This window comes from Schistocerca serialis, chromosome 10, assembly GCF_023864345.2.
Source record: "Schistocerca serialis cubense isolate TAMUIC-IGC-003099 chromosome 10, iqSchSeri2.2, whole genome shotgun sequence".
Taxonomy (NCBI): Eukaryota; Metazoa; Arthropoda; class Insecta; order Orthoptera; family Acrididae; genus Schistocerca; species Schistocerca serialis.
In genome coordinates this window covers 167,462,559-167,480,397 of record NC_064647.1, presented here as the reverse complement: position 1 = coordinate 167,480,397, position 17,839 = coordinate 167,462,559, and the positions used below count along the sequence as shown (strand labels likewise).

Sequence of the window (17,839 nt, the reverse complement as noted above, 5' to 3'; positions counted from 1 at the left end):
ACTGACGGCCTTGGGAGAGCCAGTTCTGACAAAACTCTACTATCTGGTGAGCAAGATGTATGAGACAGGCGAAATACCCTCAGACCTCAAGAAGAATATAATAATTCCAATCCCAAAGAAAGCAGGTGTTGACAGATGTGAAAATTACCGAACTATCAGTTTAATAGGCCACAGCTGCAAAATACTAATGCAAATTATTTACAGACGAATGGAAAAACTGGTAGAAGCCGACCTCGGGGAAGATTAGTTTGGATTCCGTAGAAAAGTTGGAACACGTGAGGCAATACTGACCTTACGACTTATCTTAGAAGAAAGATTAAGGAAAGGCAAACCGACGTTTCTAGCATTTGTAGACTTAGAGAAAGCTTTTGACAATGTTGACTGGAATACTCTCTTTCAAATTCTAAAGGTGGCAGGGGTAAAATACAGGGAGCAAAAGGCTATTTACAATTTGTACAGAAACCAGAGGCAGTTATAAGAGTCGAGGGACATGAAAGGGAAGCAGTGGTTGGGAAGGGAGAGAGACAGGGTTGTAGCCTCTCTCCGATGTTATTCAACCTGTATATTGAGCAAGCAGTAAAGGAAACAAAAGAAAAATTTGGAGTAGGTATTAAAATCCAGGGAGAAGAAATAAAAACTTTGAGGTTCGCCGATGACATTGTAATTCTGTCAGAGACAGCAAAGGACTTGGAAGACCAGCTGAACGGAATGAACAGTGTCTTGAAAGGAGGGTATAAGATGAACATCAACAAAAGTAAAACGAGGATAATGGAATGTAGTCGAATTAAGTCGGGTGATGCTGCGGGAATTAGATTAGAAAATGAGACGCTTAAATTAGTAAAGGAGTTTTGCTATTTGGGGAGCAAAATAACTGATGATGGTCGAAGTAGAGAGGATATAAAATGTAGACTGGCAATGGCAAGGAAAGCGTTTCTGAAGAAGAGAAATTTGTTAACATTGAGTATAGATTTATGTGTCAGGAAGTCGTTTCTAAAAGTATTTGTATGGAGTGTAGCCATGTATGGAAGTGAAACATGGACAATAAATAGTTTGGACAAGAAGAGAATAGAAGCTTTCAAAATGCTGTGCTTCAGAAGAATGTTGAAGATTAGGTGGGTAGATCACGTAACTAATGAGGAGGTGTTGAATAGGATTGGGGAGAAGAGAAGTTTGTGGCACAACTTGACTAGAAGAAGGGATCGGTTGGTAGGACATGTCCTGAGGCATCAAGGGATCACAAATTTAGCATTGGAGGGCAGTGTGGGGGGGGGGGGGGGGGTAAAAATCGTAGATGGAGACCAAGAGATGAATACACTAAACAGATTCAGAAGGATGTAGGTTGCAGTAGGTACTGGGAGATGAAGGAGCTTGCACAGGATAGATTAGCATGGAGAGCTGCATCAAACCAGTCTCAGGACTGAAGACCACAACAACAACAACAACAACAAACAACAACACCTTTATCTTTCAGTGGCAAATGACATGGCTGAGCAGTGCTTCCAGTCATATGAACAAGTACAAAATTCGATTGATTCATGAGTCTCCTCAAAAGATGCCCAGTTCTTCTGCATTCGTAAACTGTCTGATAAATGAGAGAAAGTAGTGATCAGTGATGACCAATACTTTGAATTGTGATATTTTCTGTAAGTTTGTCACAATAAAAACTCCATGTTCAAGAAAAAATGATGGAAACAATGTTGTGGACCTACCAGTTGCAAAATATTGACATGAAATATTTACAGAAAAATGGAAAAACTGGTAGAATCCAGTCTAGGGGAAGATTGGTTTGGGTTCCAGAGAAATGTAGAAACTTGCATGGCAATACTGATCCTATGCCTGTCCTAGAAGACAGGCTTCAATAGTAAAACCAACATTTATAGCAGTTGCAGATTTAGAGCAAGCTTTTGACAGTGTTGGTTGGAATACACTGTTTCAAACTTAGAAGGCAACTGGCGTGACATACAGGTAGCATAACATGTACAAAAGCTATACAGAAGTTATAAGAGTCTGACTGTGAGAGCCAGAGGGCATGAAAGGGAAGCTGTAGTTGAAAAGGAAGTGAGGCAGAGTTGTAGCCTATACCCAGTGCTGTTCAATCTGTACATTGAGCAGCCAGTAAAGGAAACCGAGGAAAAATTTGGAAAGAGTATTGAAATCGAAGCAGAGAAAATGAAAACTATGGGGTCTGCAGATGATGTTGCAACTATCGCAGCAGTTCTTGCAGTTATGTCAGAGATTGCAAAGGACTTGCAAAAGCAGTTGTGAATGAAATGGATAATTATGAATTTGTAGCATGCTGCAGGTGAAAAGTAGATCTGCAACTTGTCTTATAATTGAAATAAATGGTTGTAACTCCATCGTGTATTGTGTTGAGAAGTATCGTTTTTTTTTTAATTTCTTGATGGTGACTAGTTTTGGACACCTGTGTGCATTTTCAAACCATCGATGATGTAACTGTGACAAATACGGGTGGTAACCCAGGTGCAGAAAATATCGTTGCAGTAGTGAAAGAAATATATGGCCAACTTAACAACAGCAAAATACACCACATAGGACAGACATTAGAGAATGGGTAATGTCTTGAAAAGAGATGATAGGATGAATATCAACAAAAATAAAACAAGGATAATTGAATGTAGTTGAATTAAATAAGATGATGCTGGTAAAATTAGATTAAAAATTGGACTCTGAAGGTAGTAAATGAGTTTTGCAATTCCGGCAGCAAAGTACTTGATGATGAGCAAGTAGGGAAGATCTGAAATGCAGACTGTCAACAGCAAGGGAAGAATTTCTGGTGAGAAAAGAGAATTTGCTAACATTGAATATACTATAAATACTAGCTGAGTACTTTACATTGCCTGGGTATATACTAATCTTCTATTAGTCCTTCCCCCTCTGTCTGTCCATCTCCACTCCCCCCCCCCCCCTCTCTGCCACTTCTGCCACCTCCTTCCCCCACTCTCTGCCCATCTCCTCCTCCCCTTTTTCAGTTCATCTACTCCTCCCACTCTCTGTCCATCTGCTCCTCCTCCTTCTTCTCCATGTTGTCAACTCTACCCCACTAGGAAGCTGGTGGCCTCCCCCCTGCCTCCATCCCCCCCCCCCCCCCCCCCATATTTCTTTACAATTCATAACTAACATGTGTACCAGATTTGACTGAAATAATTCCAGGGGTTTAGGATGAGCTTTTTACTTGTGGTTTTGCCTGCATATGCATATGTGAAATATATGTCATATATTTAAAATATATCACATTTCATTTTTATGCAGCTCACTGTTTGTGATGTAATATCTCCAGAACTGTGTCGTACAATGATATAATTTTGGAGGTATATCCAGTGGTATATGTGCCTATGTCTGCGAAATGCATGATGCAGTAGTTTTTCATGCATCTCAAAGTTTATGGTGTCATGTCTCCTGAACGGAGTATTGTACAGTCATGTAATTTTGCTGCTACATTCAGTTGTGTATGTGAATACTTTTTGCACAGTTAGTAGTAAAGAAGTAATAAATTAAAATGTCGTGATTCGTGTGCAGTTTTATGGTATTAACAGTGAAAATGTACATTATGTGATCAAAAGTATTCGGACACCTCCAAAAACATACGTTTTTCATATTAGGTCCATTGTGCTGCCACATACTGCCAGGTAGTCCATATTAGTGACCTCAGTAGTCATTAGACATAGTGAGAGAGCAGAATGGGGCGCTCTGCAGAGTTCACGGATTTCGAACGTGGTCAGGTGATTGGGTGTCATAGGTATCATGCGTCTGTATGTGAGATTTCCACACTCCTAAACGCCTGTAGGTCCACTGTTTGCAGTGTGATAGTGAAGTGGCACCATGAAGGGACACATACATCCCGAAAGACAGGCCGGCCTTGTGTGTTGACTGACGGAGACCGCTGACAGTTGAAGAGGGTCATAATGTGTAATAGGCAGACATCTATCCAGACCATCACACAGGAATTCCAAACTGCATCAGGATCCACTGCAACTACTATGACAGTTAGGCGGGAAGTGGGAAATCTTGGAATTCGTGGTCTACCAGCTGCTCATAAGCCACACATCACACCAGTAAATGCCAAATGGTGCCTCACTTGGTGTAAGGAGCAGAAGTATCGGACGATTGAACAGTGGAAAAACATTGTGTGGAGTGATGACTCATGGTACACAATGTGGCGATCTGATGGCAGGGTGTGGGTATAGAGACTGCCCAGTGAATGCCATCTGCCGGCATGTGTAGTGTCAACAGTAAAATTTGGAGGCAGTGGTGTTATTGTGTGGTCACATTTTTCATGGAATGGGCTTCCAACCCTATCACAGCACAGGGCTACATTGATGTTTCAAGCACCTTCTTGCTTCCCACTGTTGAAGAGCAGTTCAGGGATGGCGGGCATCTTTCAACATGATTGAGCACCTGTCCATAATGCATGGCCTCTGGTGGAGTGGTTACATGACAGTAATATCCCTGTAATGGAATGGCCTACACAGAGTCCTGACCTGACTTCTATAGAACACCTTGGGGATGTTTTGGAACACCGACTTTGTGCCAGACCTCACCGAATGACATCGACACCTCTCCTCATTGCAGGACTCTGTGGAGAATGGGCTGCCATTCTCCAAGAAACTTTCCAGCACCTAATTGAATGTATGCTTGTGAGAGTGGAAGCTGTCATCAAGGCTAAGGATGGGCCAACACCATATTGAATTCCTACATTACTGAAAGTGGGCGCCACAAACTTGTAAGTCATTTTCAGCCAGGTGCCCAGATATTTTTGATCACATACAGTAGTTAGAAACAAACTTTCTTCTTTTCATCATTCTGTGGTGAGTGGGGTGGGGGAATTTCAGCAAGAAAAAGTTTCATGGAGTTTTGAAATTATGTGTAATTTTTGTTGCAAGTAGCTAAGTCCTCTCATTCTCAAATACTGGGTCAATACTGGTCACCTGTCGTGGGCTAACTGGTTTTTCACCCTCACTCCCACCCTTCAATAGGTAGACAGTTCTTACCCACATAATGATTCTTTCCAGACAGTTAGTGATATGTGTACCAAGTTTGGTTGAAATCGGTCCAGTGATTTAGGAGGAGATGTGGAACATCAGAACATATAATGAGGTCTGTTAGAAAAGTATCTGACCTTTGGCTGGGGAAAAAAAACTGGCTTACCTGGAGCATTGGACACTTAATCATTCTGAAAGTCTTTCCTATGGGACCCCACACACATCTCCCAGCAGTGTTGCAATTGTTGGAAGGAAGCCCAAAAAGCCTCTTTCAGAACAGAGTTTAACTCGGCTGTCATTGCTGCCATAATGTCCTCTCTTGTTTGAAATCATGTCCCTTTTACTGATCTCAAATGTGGGCAATGTGCTGGAGCATTGCTGTGATGGAAGCACCAATTTCCTAGTGACCGCGAGTCCAGTCTCTTACACTGCACATCATGACATAGGTGATGGAGAGCATTCTTGTAGTACTCTTTGGCGATTGACACTGTGGTGCGTACTTATGGTATACCATACTACAGGAGTCAAAGAAAGCAGTCAGCATCACTTTGACCTTGCCGCACACTTCACGGGTCTTTTTTGGTACCGAGCGAGGTGGCGCAGTGGTTAGCACTCTGGACTTGCATTCGGGAGGACGACGGTTCAATCCCATCTCCGGCCATCCTGATTTAGGTTTTCTGTGATTTCCCTAAATCGCTTCAGACAAATGCCGGGATGGTTCCTTTGTAAGTGCACGGCCGATTTCCTTCCCCATCCTTCCCTCACCTGAGCTTGCGCTCCGTCTCTAATGACCTCGTTGTCGATGGGACGTTAAACACTAATATCCTCCTCCTCCTCTTGTTTGGTCTCGGTGATGAGAAATGTTTCCACCGTGACAACTGGGATTTGGTTTCAGACTTATACCAACACGCCCAGGTCTCTTCACCAGTGATTATAATGTTCACAAAGTCAGGGACACTTTGTGGAGTCCAGCAATTTGTGTGAGACATCAACACAATGTTGCTTTTGCTCCACCGTCAGCAATTTGGCACGAATTACACCAACAGTTCCTTCGCGGCCACGTCTTCGGTCGGAATGGAATATGCTTAAAAAGTACCAATGTCCACCCCTTCTGCAATTCTCTGGTAGTCACATGCTGGTCCCACATCACCAGAGTGTTCACTTTGGCAATGGCCTGGTCATTTCAGCATGTTTCTGGCCAACTGGAGCATGGCTTGCTCTCTGCCAATGTGCAGCCGCCTTTATATACCATTGACTGTACTGCAAAATTGTATCATTATATGATACATAGTTCGAGAGGTATAATGTCATAAATATTTGAATGTTTATACTGCTTAAAATCGCATACACCAAAACATCATCAAGAATGATGTTTTAATTTATTGTTTCTTTACTACAAACTTGATTCGCAACACATTTCGCAGATAGTACTTACATATTGCTGAAGGTACCTACAAAATGATATCATTGTACAATACACAGTTCAGCAAAACGTAGTTGAATTAACTCAGGTGATGCTGAGAAAATTAGATTAGGAAATGAAACACTTAAAGTAGTAGATGAGTTTTGCTATTTGGGAAGAAAAGTAAGTGATGATTGTCGAAGTAGGGAGGATATAAAATGTAGACTGGCAGTGGCAAGAAAAAAGTTTCTGAAGAAAAGAAATTTGGTAACATCGAATATAGATTTAAGTGTCAGGACGCCCTTTCTGAAAGTATTTGTGTGGAGTGTAGCCATGTATGGAAGTGAAACATGGATGATGAACAGTTTAGACAAGAACAGAATAGAAGCTTTTGAGGTGTGATGCTACACAAGAATGCTGAAGATTAGATGGGTAGGTCACATAACTAAGTAGGAGATACTGAATAAAATTGGGGACAGGAGAAATTTTTGGTACAACTTGACTAGAAGAAGGGATTGGTTGGTAGGACACGTTCTGAGGCATCAAGGGATCGCCAATTTAGTACTGGAGGGAAGCCTGAAGGGTAAAAATCATATAGAAAGACCAAGAGATGAATACAATAAGCAGATTCAGAAGGATGTATGTTGCATTAACTACGCTGAGATAAAGAAACTTGCACAGGATGGAGTGGTGTGGAGAGCTACATCAAACCAGTCTTTGGACTGAAGACCACAAGATGTATATAGCCTTCAGAATGGTGTCTGTAACAGAGATGTGTTCCAAACAGAGAGCTGTTATTGAATTTCTTTTTGCAGATAACCAGAGCATTGCAGATATTTGTAGGCTCTTGCAGAATGTCTACGGAGAACTAGCAGGGAACAAAAGCATGGTGAGCCGTTGGGTGAGGTGTCTGTCATTATCCAACAAGGTCACGCAAACCTATTTGATCTTCCACATGCCAACCAACCGCACACAGCTGTGACTCCTGAGATATGTTGGAAGCTGTGGACCCTCTAATTTGAAGTTATTGACTGATCACAATTGACATCTTGTTGCACAACTATATGCCTGTGTTAGTAGTGCTGCAACACTTGTCCACTAATTGGGTTAATCAAAGGCGTGTGCCTGTTGGGTTCCTCTCCACCAACAGAAGACCATAAAGAGCAATGAAGGACCATCTGTGCAGATTTACTGGTGTGTTATGAGGCTAATTGCAAAAATTTTTTTGTTGAACATTGTCACGGACAACTGGAAACAAAACGGCAATTCATGGAGTGGAGTCACACCACTTCTCCTCTGAAGAAAAAGTACAAAGTAGCACCCTCACCCGATGAACTCATTGTGATGGTGTTGTGGGAGTCTGAAGGTGTATTCTGTTGATGTTTCCCTTGTGGTGGAACGATCAACTCAGAAGTACACTCTGCTACCCTCCGGAAATTGAAGAAACAACTTCAGCATGTTTGTCACCACAAAAGTGCAAATGATCTCCTTTTTCAAGACAGTGCAAAGCCTCACAGAAGTATGTGCACCTGAGAGGAGATCATAAAAGTTCATTGGACTGTTATTCCTCATCCAAACTATGGCCTGGATCTCACACCTTCTCACTTTCATCTGTCTGGCCCAGTGAAGGTTGCACTCTGTGGGAAACAACATGTGGATGATGGGGATGTTGTTGGTGGAGCATGATGGTGGCTCTGTTGTTGGCCAGTAAATCATACTGTGAAGGCGTACAGCCCCTCCCAGTAAAGTGGCATAAGGCCATCACAGTCAACAGAGATTATGTTGAAAAGTAGGATTTGTAACCAGAAGAGTGGGGAATAATGTTATGTATTTGAATCCCAAATAAAACCAACCTGCTTTCAGAAATAAATGTGTTGCATTATTACTTAGTGAAAACTCATCGTTAATGTATTAATGTAGATAAAGGGAGATAGAGGATGTGGAAGATTCATTGAATGAAGATTCTAAAGTGAGCATCAACAAAAGTAAAACAAAGGGAATGGAATATGGTCAAATTAAATTAGATGATACCAAAGAGATTAGATTATGACATGAAACTCTTAAAAGTAAGAGAAATGTTTGCTATATGGTCAATAAAATAACTAATGGTGGCATAAAAATGTGGCAAAGTCGTTCCTGGGAGTACTTGTATGGAGTGTTGCTTTATATGAAAGTGAATTGTGGATGATGATCAGTACATGTAGGGAGACAATACAAAATTTTGTAATTTGGTGTTGCAGAAGAATGCTGAAGATCACATGTGTAGACTGGATACTGAAACTGGGAAGAGAAGAACTTAATTACACAACTTGACTAAAATAAAGGGACTAGTTGATAAGACATTCTGAACATCACAGAACACAAATTTGGTTATGAGGGGAAAATGTGAGGGGTAAAAATCTGTCATAGAGCCAGAGCAAGGCTTGACTACACATGCATATTGAAGTGGACCTTGGTTGCAGTAGTTATGCAGAGGTGAAGAGGCTTGTACAGGATAGACCAATGTAAAGAGCTGCATCAAATCAGTCTCCAGACTAAAGACCACAGCTATAACATTATTTACACTAACCATTGTTCAAAGTGATTTTAAGGCTTAGAAGCATTTTTCCAAAACAACCAAAAAGCCACAGATGAATTTGATACACAGTAATCTCAGTATTAGTCTTAGGAATATAAGTTCCACAGCTGGCGATATAGAGTCTGTGTTTTGTGCAGTTCAAATGGGTATTCATAAGTAAAAATAAAAGTGATCATATTCATTTGATAAAATAGTGAAATGAACTTTTGCGCTATGCTTTGTATTACATTATACATACACTAACCAGCCATAACATATGACCAACTACCTAATACCTGGTGTGTCCACCTTTGGCTCGGATAACAGTGGTGACGCATTGTCGCATGGATGCAATGAGGCCTTGATAGGTCACTTGAGGGAGCTGGCACCACATCTGCACACACGTCACCTAATTCCTGTAAATTCTGGGGAGGGGACCAATGTGCTCTGATGCTACATTCAGTTATATCCCAGATGTGGTTGACTGGGTTCAGGTTTGGTGAGTTGAAGGGCAAGCACGTCAATTAGAACTCACCACTGTGTTACCTGAACCACTCCGTCACAGTCCTGGCCCTGTGATAAGGTGGATTATCATGTTGAAAAATGCCATTGCCATTGTGAAACATATATGCCATGAAAGGGTGTACATGGTCTGCAACCAGTGTACGATACTACTTGGCGGTCATGATGTCTTGCATCAGCTCTACTGTACCTATGGGTGCCCAGGTGAAAGTTCCCCAGGGCATAATGTAGCTGCCGCCAACTTGCCTCCATCCCACAGTGCAGGTGTCAAGGAGCTGTTTCCCTGGAAGACGACAGATTTGCACTCACCCATTGGCATTGGGGTTGATCAGAGCATGCATCGCTCTGCCACTGCATCAACGTCCAGTGCCAATAGTCATGTGTGCCTTTGTTGTAGTTGCTGATGTCATGCTGTTAACATTGGCACATGCATAGGGGATCAGCTCTGGAGGCCCATCTTTAAGAGTGTTTGGTGCACTGTGTGTTCAGACACACTTTTACATGCCCAGCTTTAAACTGTGATGTTTCTTCTATCACAGTTTTCCCCCTGTCCAGTTTTACCAGTCTGCACAACCTAGAACATCCAACATTGTAACGAGGGATGGCCGTCCAAACCCATGATGCCTAGACGTGGTTTCAGCTTGATTTCACCATGTGTTGAAGACACTCACCACACAGCACCCCTCAAACACCCAACAAGTCATGCAGTTGCCGTAATGCTCATGCCGAGCCTAAGGACCATCACAATCTGCCCTCTGTCAAAGTCAGATCATGTGCGTTCCCCATTGAACACATAGACAGCATGCCCACTGATACTACACGTACCATGCATGTGTCTTATTAATGGTCATTCTTCACCATGTGACACTGCTATGGATTGGACTGTTTTATATCAATAGTAGTGTGGAGGTCATAGTGTTACGGCTGATCATTGTATCACATAGAGCAGCATTTTCTCTGCAAGTACTGATGCATTAGTAATCATGAACTTTACATTTAGACAGAGGAAGCTATTTGGCATGGTAGGTCAGTGGGTAAGTGCTGGGCTTGAAATCCAAAGGCTTGGGGTTTGATGTCCACTCAGGTCTGAGATTTTTTCTTTCATCTCTGGCAGTGATTTGTCAATATGAAAAATGGCATGTTTAAGCTTTTCATGGAATTTGTGCTAAACTCTGGGTAAGTCAGTACTAAGTTCTGAAGAAGGCAAGGATTTGTAGAGGCAACAGACCAAGCCTAGTAAATTCTCCAGTCTTCAAACTGACTCTCATGATGATGACCGGTTTACTTCCTTATGTCAAAACAAACATCAGGTGTGTAGCAGTTAATTTCAAGCTGTAGTGATTTTCTATGAGTTAGTGCAAGTTTAATGTCAGTTGTAATGTATGCCAACTGCTGCTGTAAATACATTTTTCGTAGTGTATAACTGTCAAACTTAAGCAATTTTTTGCAGAATAACTGCTTATCTAGTGCATTAAAATTATTTTGGAGAGCAGCTCACTATAAACTCAAAAGAAACATATTTAATGTAGTGATTATAGATAGGAATAAGAATGTCTCAGCTTCACATGGCTTCAAAGCACTAACAACTGAACAGCATATAATACTCTGCCTGACAAATATATAAACACACTGAGCCCAAGACAATAATTAGCTTTCTTGCAATCGCAGCCACATACCTATTTATACTCTTTCAACAGGTAATATAATTCTTACTTTGTTGAAAGTTGTTACTACGATCAGTTTTATCATACTCGAACAATTTTAACAGTGTTCTTGTGACACATTATTTATTATTCTTGTTTAAGTTAGTTGATATCAAATACTTTTAGAAATTTCTCCTCTGTGATACAGATATGTGGTATTTTTCATGCAACTTACAAATTATTTTCCTTTTTTGATGTTACTTATCTTAAATCACTTAATAAAAGCACATCTTCTTGTCCAGACTGTATACCAATTAGGTTCCTTTCAGAGTATACTGATGCATTAGCTCCATACTTAACAATCATATACAACCGTTTGCTTGATGAAAGATCCGTACCCAAAGACTGGAAAGTTGCACAGGTCACACCAAGATTCAAGAAAGGTAGTAGTAGTAATCCACCAAATTACAGGCCCGTATTGTTAACGTTGATATGCAGCAGGATTTTACAACATATATTGTGTTCGAACGTAATGAATTACCTCGAAAAAAACGGTCTATTGACACACAGTCAACATGGGTTTAGAAAACATCGTTCCTGTGAAACACAACTAGCTCTTTATTCACATGAAGTGCTGAGTGCTATTGACAAGGGATTGATTCTGTATTTCTGGATTTTCGGAAGGCTTTTGACACAGTAACACACAAGCAGCTCGTAGTGAAATTGTGTGCTTATGGAATATCATCTCAGTTATGTGACTGTATCTGTGATTTTCTGTCAGAGAGGTCACAATTCGTTGTAATTGATGGAAAGTCATTGAGTAAAACAGAAGTGATTTCTGGCGTTCCCCAAGGTAGTGTTATAGGCCCTTTGCTGTTCCTTAGCTATATAAACGATTTGGGAGACAATTTGAACAGCCGTCTTCTGTTGTTTGCAGAGGACGCTGTCGTTTATCGACTAATAAAGCCATCAGAAGATCAAAACAAACTGCAAAATGATTTAGAAGAAATATTGGAATGGTGCGAAAAGTGGCAGTTGATCTTAAATAATGAAAAGTGTGAGGTCATCCACATGAGTGCTAAAAGGAACGTGTTAAACCTTGGTTACATGATAAATCAGTCTAATCTAAAAGCCGTAAATTCAACTAAATACCTAGGTAAATCAATTACGAACAATTTAAATTAGAAGGAACACACAGAAAATGTTGTAGAGAAGGCTAACCAAAGACTGCATTTCATTGGCAGGACACTTAGAAAATGTAACAGACCTACTAAGGGGACTGCGTACACTAAGCTTGTCCGTCCTCTTTTAGAATACTGTTGCGCGATGTGGGATCCTTACCAGATAGGACTGACTGATTACATCAAAAAAGTTCAAAGAAAGGCAGCGCATTTTGTATTATCGCGAAAAATGGGAGAGAGTGTCACAGAAATGATACAGGATTTGGGATGGACATCATTAAAAGAAAGGCGTTTTTTGTTGCGATGGAATCTTCTCACAAAATTCCAATCACCAACTTTCTCCTCTGAATGCGAAAATATTTTGTTGACATGGAATTACATAGGGAGGTACGATCACGAAGATAAAATAAGGGAAATCAGAGCTTGTACGGAAAGATATATGTGTTAATTCTTTCCGCACGCTATACGAGATTGGGATAATAGAGAATTGTGAAGGTGGTTTGATGAAATCTCTGCCAGGCACTTAAATGTGATTTGCAGAGTATCCATGTAGATGTAGATGTAGAAATTTTTAAATGTATTCATATATTGAGTAATTGTACATTAGAAATAATCACGAATTCTCCGTTTTGTGTCATTTGCTGTATTTTTGTATGAGAAATTGTTGGTTTATGTTGCTGAAAACATTACTAATTTCAATATTTGAATTCAGAACAAAACAAAATAATCAAATTATTACACGAAAGGGTTAATTGTGTACTCAGAATTATATATTTTTCCTAAAACCCTCAAATGACAAGTTATAGGATCAAAATTTAGGAATGTCTTGCTTTTTCATTAAAGATATAGCTCATGTAATAATATTTCAATAGTTGTTGTTGTTTTTGTTGTAGTTTTCATTCCACATACTGGTTTGATGCAGCTCTACGCAGCGTTCTATCATGTGCAAGCCTCATCTCCAAGTAACTACTGCAGCCTACATCCTCCTGAATCTGCTTAATCCATTCATCTCTTGGTCTCTGTCTACGATTTTTACCCTCCATGTTGTCCTCCAATACCAAATTGGTGTCCCGTGATGCCTTAGAATATGTCCTACCAACCAATCCCTTCTTCTAGTCAAGTTGTGCTACAAATTCCTCTTCTCCCCAGTTTGTTTCAGTACCTCCTCATTAGTTACTTGATGTACTCATCTTATCTTCAGCATTCTTCTAAAGCACCACATTTCGAAGGCTTCTATTCTTTTCTTGTTTAAGCTATTTATAGTCCATGTTTTGCTTCCATACATGGCTACACTCCATACAACTACTTTCAGGGAAGGCTACCTGACACTTAAATCTATATTCAGCGTCTACAAATTTCTCTTCTTTAGAAACGCTTTCTTTGCCATAGCCTGTCTACATTTTATATTAAGTGTCTCATTTCCTGATCTAATTCCCTCAGCATTACCTGATTTGATGCAATTACATTCTATTATCCTCATTTTGGTTTTGTTGATGTTCATCTTATAGCTTCCTTTCAAGGCACTGTCCATTCCGTTCAGCTGTTCTTCCAGGGCCTTTGCTGTCTCTGACAAAATTACAATGTCATCGGCAAACCTCAAAGCTTTTATTTCTTCTCCATGGATTTTAATTCCTACTCTGAATTTTTCTTTTGTTTCCTTTACATCTTACTCAATACAAATATTGAATAACATTGGGGATAGGCTACAACTCTGTCTCACTCCCTTCTCAACCACTGCTTCCCTTTCATACCCCTTGACTGTTATAATTGCCATGTGGTTTCTGTACAAATTGTAAATAGCCTTTCATTCCCTGTATTTGACCCCTGGCATCTTCAGAATTTGAAAGAGAGTACTCCAGTCAATATTTTAATAGAATCTAAATAAAACAGTGAAAACTCCAGAATGGAATAATGATATTATGAAAAGAGTAGATTACTACTCACCATATAGAAGAGATGCTGAATTACAGACAGCCACAAGAAAAGGACTATTATACATTAAAACTTTCAGTCAGAAGGCCTTGAACAGTTTGTACATATATTTTCAGTAGCCATCTGACAGTTGCCACAGTTCACAGAGTCTCACTACCATAAGTTATGAAGCTTCTAGTAGGAAAAAGTTGGTGCTGCTTGCTTTTTTTAGCACTGAGGCCCACAACTTATCTAATTTCAGTCCTACTCCTTAATGCTAGACAAAATGTATAATGTCTTATCATCTTCACTATAAGCTCCTTAACTGGTAATGTCGAGACTGTGATCTGTGACAACAGTGAGTCAGATGATGTCAGTACCTGACCACTGCACAATTACTTACAAACTGCTTGGCTTACTGATATTGTTCAATTTCAGAAAGCAATTAACCAAGTGTTAATAAATACTAAGGATGTCTCCAGCATTAGGAGATGAAATAATAAGCACAGGAAAATGTGTAAGTCCATGGCCTAATGCCGATACAAATAAAATCACCAAGAGTGTTCCTGTTGTTATAAATTCTGTCATCGCCTCAAATCTTTCCATACTTTCCCACTAGTTTAATCTGCACAGAAAATATAACATGCTTTCATCTTATTTAACACACAACAGTTTTGTCCATAAATCACTGTTATGAATGTGGAGGTTTAATTTGCATGCATTCAGAAAATAGTAGCCAATCTTGAACAGTTTTCTTTCCTGATCGACAATTCTAATCCCTCTGGAGGCAATTAGCTCAGTCCACCCCCTTGAATTCTGCATACCTAATACTCAATGGAAGCAAGTTGGGATCTCCCAGTGGAATGGCATGAAACCGCCTGCTCCAGAAAATTTTTTTGTGTGAGCATAACTAGTGCAGGCCACAAGAGACCATCAGTAGTTTTTTTACACCATGTCTCCTCAGGCCATGGTGTTACCCACTGATGCACATTTCAAGTAAATAGATCAGCACATGGCTGTGTCCTCTACTGCTATATCATTGTGTCCGTTCAACATGATGCATATTTACATTCTCTCCAGTGTAAATGCACCACTGTTTGCTGTAATGTGACATTCTGTTGCTGTAATGTGACATTCTGTTGGTCAACAGGTGAGTTAACATTAAAGAGTACAGCTATTTGGGGGAGCACACTAAATGATAACTGGATAAATGGAAAGGGATTAAGCTCAAGAAGTGCAATGGCAAAGCAAGTTTTCCAGGAAAAAAACCTGTTCTGGAGCAAATAGGGGCTGGAATTAAGAAAAAGGTTGGTTAAATGCTTCATGTGAAGTGTTTTCCTGTACAGCTCTGAAAGCTGGACATTGAAGAAGAGAGAGGCAGAAGTGAAGCATTCAAGATGTGGGTTTGGAATGGGATTGATAAAATAAAATGGGTGGATAAAGTGAAGACCAGTGAAGAACCAGAAAGGATGAAGGAACAAAGAATGTTTCTAAACCCCTGGTCAAGAAAGGGAAACCAGACAATGTGGGACATACAAGATGTGATCAAAAAGTAATGAAAATTTTTTTATTTTGTGGGCTTTATAAATCTGATTTTCAAAACATTTTTTTCATCTTGTTGATACACACGTCCCTGATGTATGTATGTATGCATTTTCAGCTATTTTGAATATTTAGTTTATTGTTGACAGTCAAATAGTTGATACATGTTTTTGAGTGCTCTGCGAATTTTTATTTATGAAAAAGCTGAATGAAGAAATATACATTAAATTTTGCTTGAAAGCTGGAATAAAGTGCATTTGAAATGTTGACAGTTGCTTTCACGAAATCTGCTGTGAGTAAGAAAAGAGTTTTCAAGTGGTCTAAATGTTTCAAAGAGAGTCGAGAAGATGTTGAAACGATGACTGCCCATGACACCCTAACACATCAATTACTAATGGCAATGTGAAAGATGCAAAGAAAATGTTTCTAGAAAACTGCCAAATCACCATCAGAGAGGTTGCTGATGATGTTAGCATATCCTTTGGCTGATGTCGTGCAGTTTTTCAGATATTTTTGACATAAAACATGTAGCAGCAAAATTTGTACCAAAATTGTTGCGTTTAATTACAAACAACATTATGTAGACATTGTTCATGAATTGCTGAATGAAGTCACTAATAATCCAGATTTTCTAAAGAAGGTTATAACAGATGATGAAACAAAGGATTGCAGATATGACATCCAAACCAAGGCCCAGTTGTCCCAGTGGAAACTGCGTGAAGAACCGAGACCGAAAAAAATTCGACGAGTTTGATCACTTCTTCGATTGCACTGGGGTAGTGTATCATGAGTTCCTGCCTTATCGTTATAGGGTCATTAAGTAATACACCATGGAAGCTATGTTCTGTTTGCATGAAGCAATCCAAAGAAAATGACCAGAACTGTGGCACAACCACTTGTGGAAATTGCATTGCAATAAGGGTTATGTCGTCTCAGCCACCATATTTGCTGGACATGGCCCCCTGAGACTTCATTCCATTCCTGAGAATCCCCGAAGGAGATAAACACCATAATGAAAAGTGAGTTTGAGAAGTGCTTCCAAGATTGGAAAAAGTGTTGGCACAAGTGTATTATATCTGAGGGGGATTTCTTTGAAGGGAACAGAGCTGATGAATAAATGACGATACCTTGAAGAAAAAACAAAAATTCTCATTACTTTTTAATTACATCGTATACTGCTAGGAAAAGGAATAGCAACAACAGGTATTGAAGGTACAGTCGAAGGACAGGAGAAAAAAATAAGGAGATGAAAAGGTTGGGCTTGACAGGATCATATGAAGACAGCAGTGGTGTCAGAAACCTGTAAATAGGCAGAACACTGTATGGTGGTGGTGGTGGTGGTGAGCAGGAGGAGGAGGACAGCTCAATTGCTTTGAGTTCAATGCATTTCAACAGCAGTAGTGTTACATAAATTTGCTGTATGATGCTTTTTCAGTAGTACATTTGTAGCTACAATCATTTCTTCAAAGGCATTTATTAGGTAGATTGAAGCTGAAGAAGTGTGCTCTTCATTTCTCTGTGATTTTGCTTGAAAGTGTGTTGTGTCCTATCTCTCACCTTGTGTAGCATTTTCTTTTAAATGTTCCAGGAATGTTCACCTTCAGAAGATTTTTCTGGACCTAGCACATCCAATATTGATAAAACGGAGAATGAGGAAGATGAAGAGGAGGCAGAGAGTGGAGACGACGAGCCGGTGAGTTGTGTTCAGTGTTTTGTGTCCCCCACTAGTATATTGATGAGAGATCTACCCATCATCCAGTCAACAGTGGAGTGTCATTAAATGTCATGGTGATGGAGCTAAAAGAATTTGTAAACCAGAATATTTACATCACAAATTAATACATTTGAAGTGGGTTTGCAGGAAAAAGGCTGTTCAGGAAAAGAAGCAAAGAGGGTTCTGCAATGAAATAACAGTACACTAAGGACAAATGTAACATCATATTTATAAGATTTTACAGAAACGTAACATTAGACTGGTATTTGGACCAAAAACTAAAATGTCATCCCTTCAGATCTGTAAAGTATGATTCCCATCCTCCACTGGCATGATGTATATAAGATTCCATGTACGGGAAACAACA

The 17,839-nt window shown here is 39.9% G+C and overlaps 1 protein-coding gene across 5 annotated transcripts in view; it reads left to right on the top strand.

Annotated features, from left to right (window-relative positions):
- The window catches only part of LOC126425291 (zinc finger protein 501-like), a 438,372-nt gene that overhangs the window by 118,782 nt on the left and 301,751 nt on the right, over window positions 1-17,839 (top strand). For all 5 annotated transcript variants that reach the window (XM_050088262.1, XM_050088264.1, XM_050088263.1 and 2 more), the window contains exon 6: window positions 17,347-17,451. In XM_050088262.1, coding sequence (XP_049944219.1) covers window positions 17,347-17,451 — 105 coding nt within the window. The remainder of the gene's footprint in view (window positions 1-17,346; window positions 17,452-17,839) is intronic.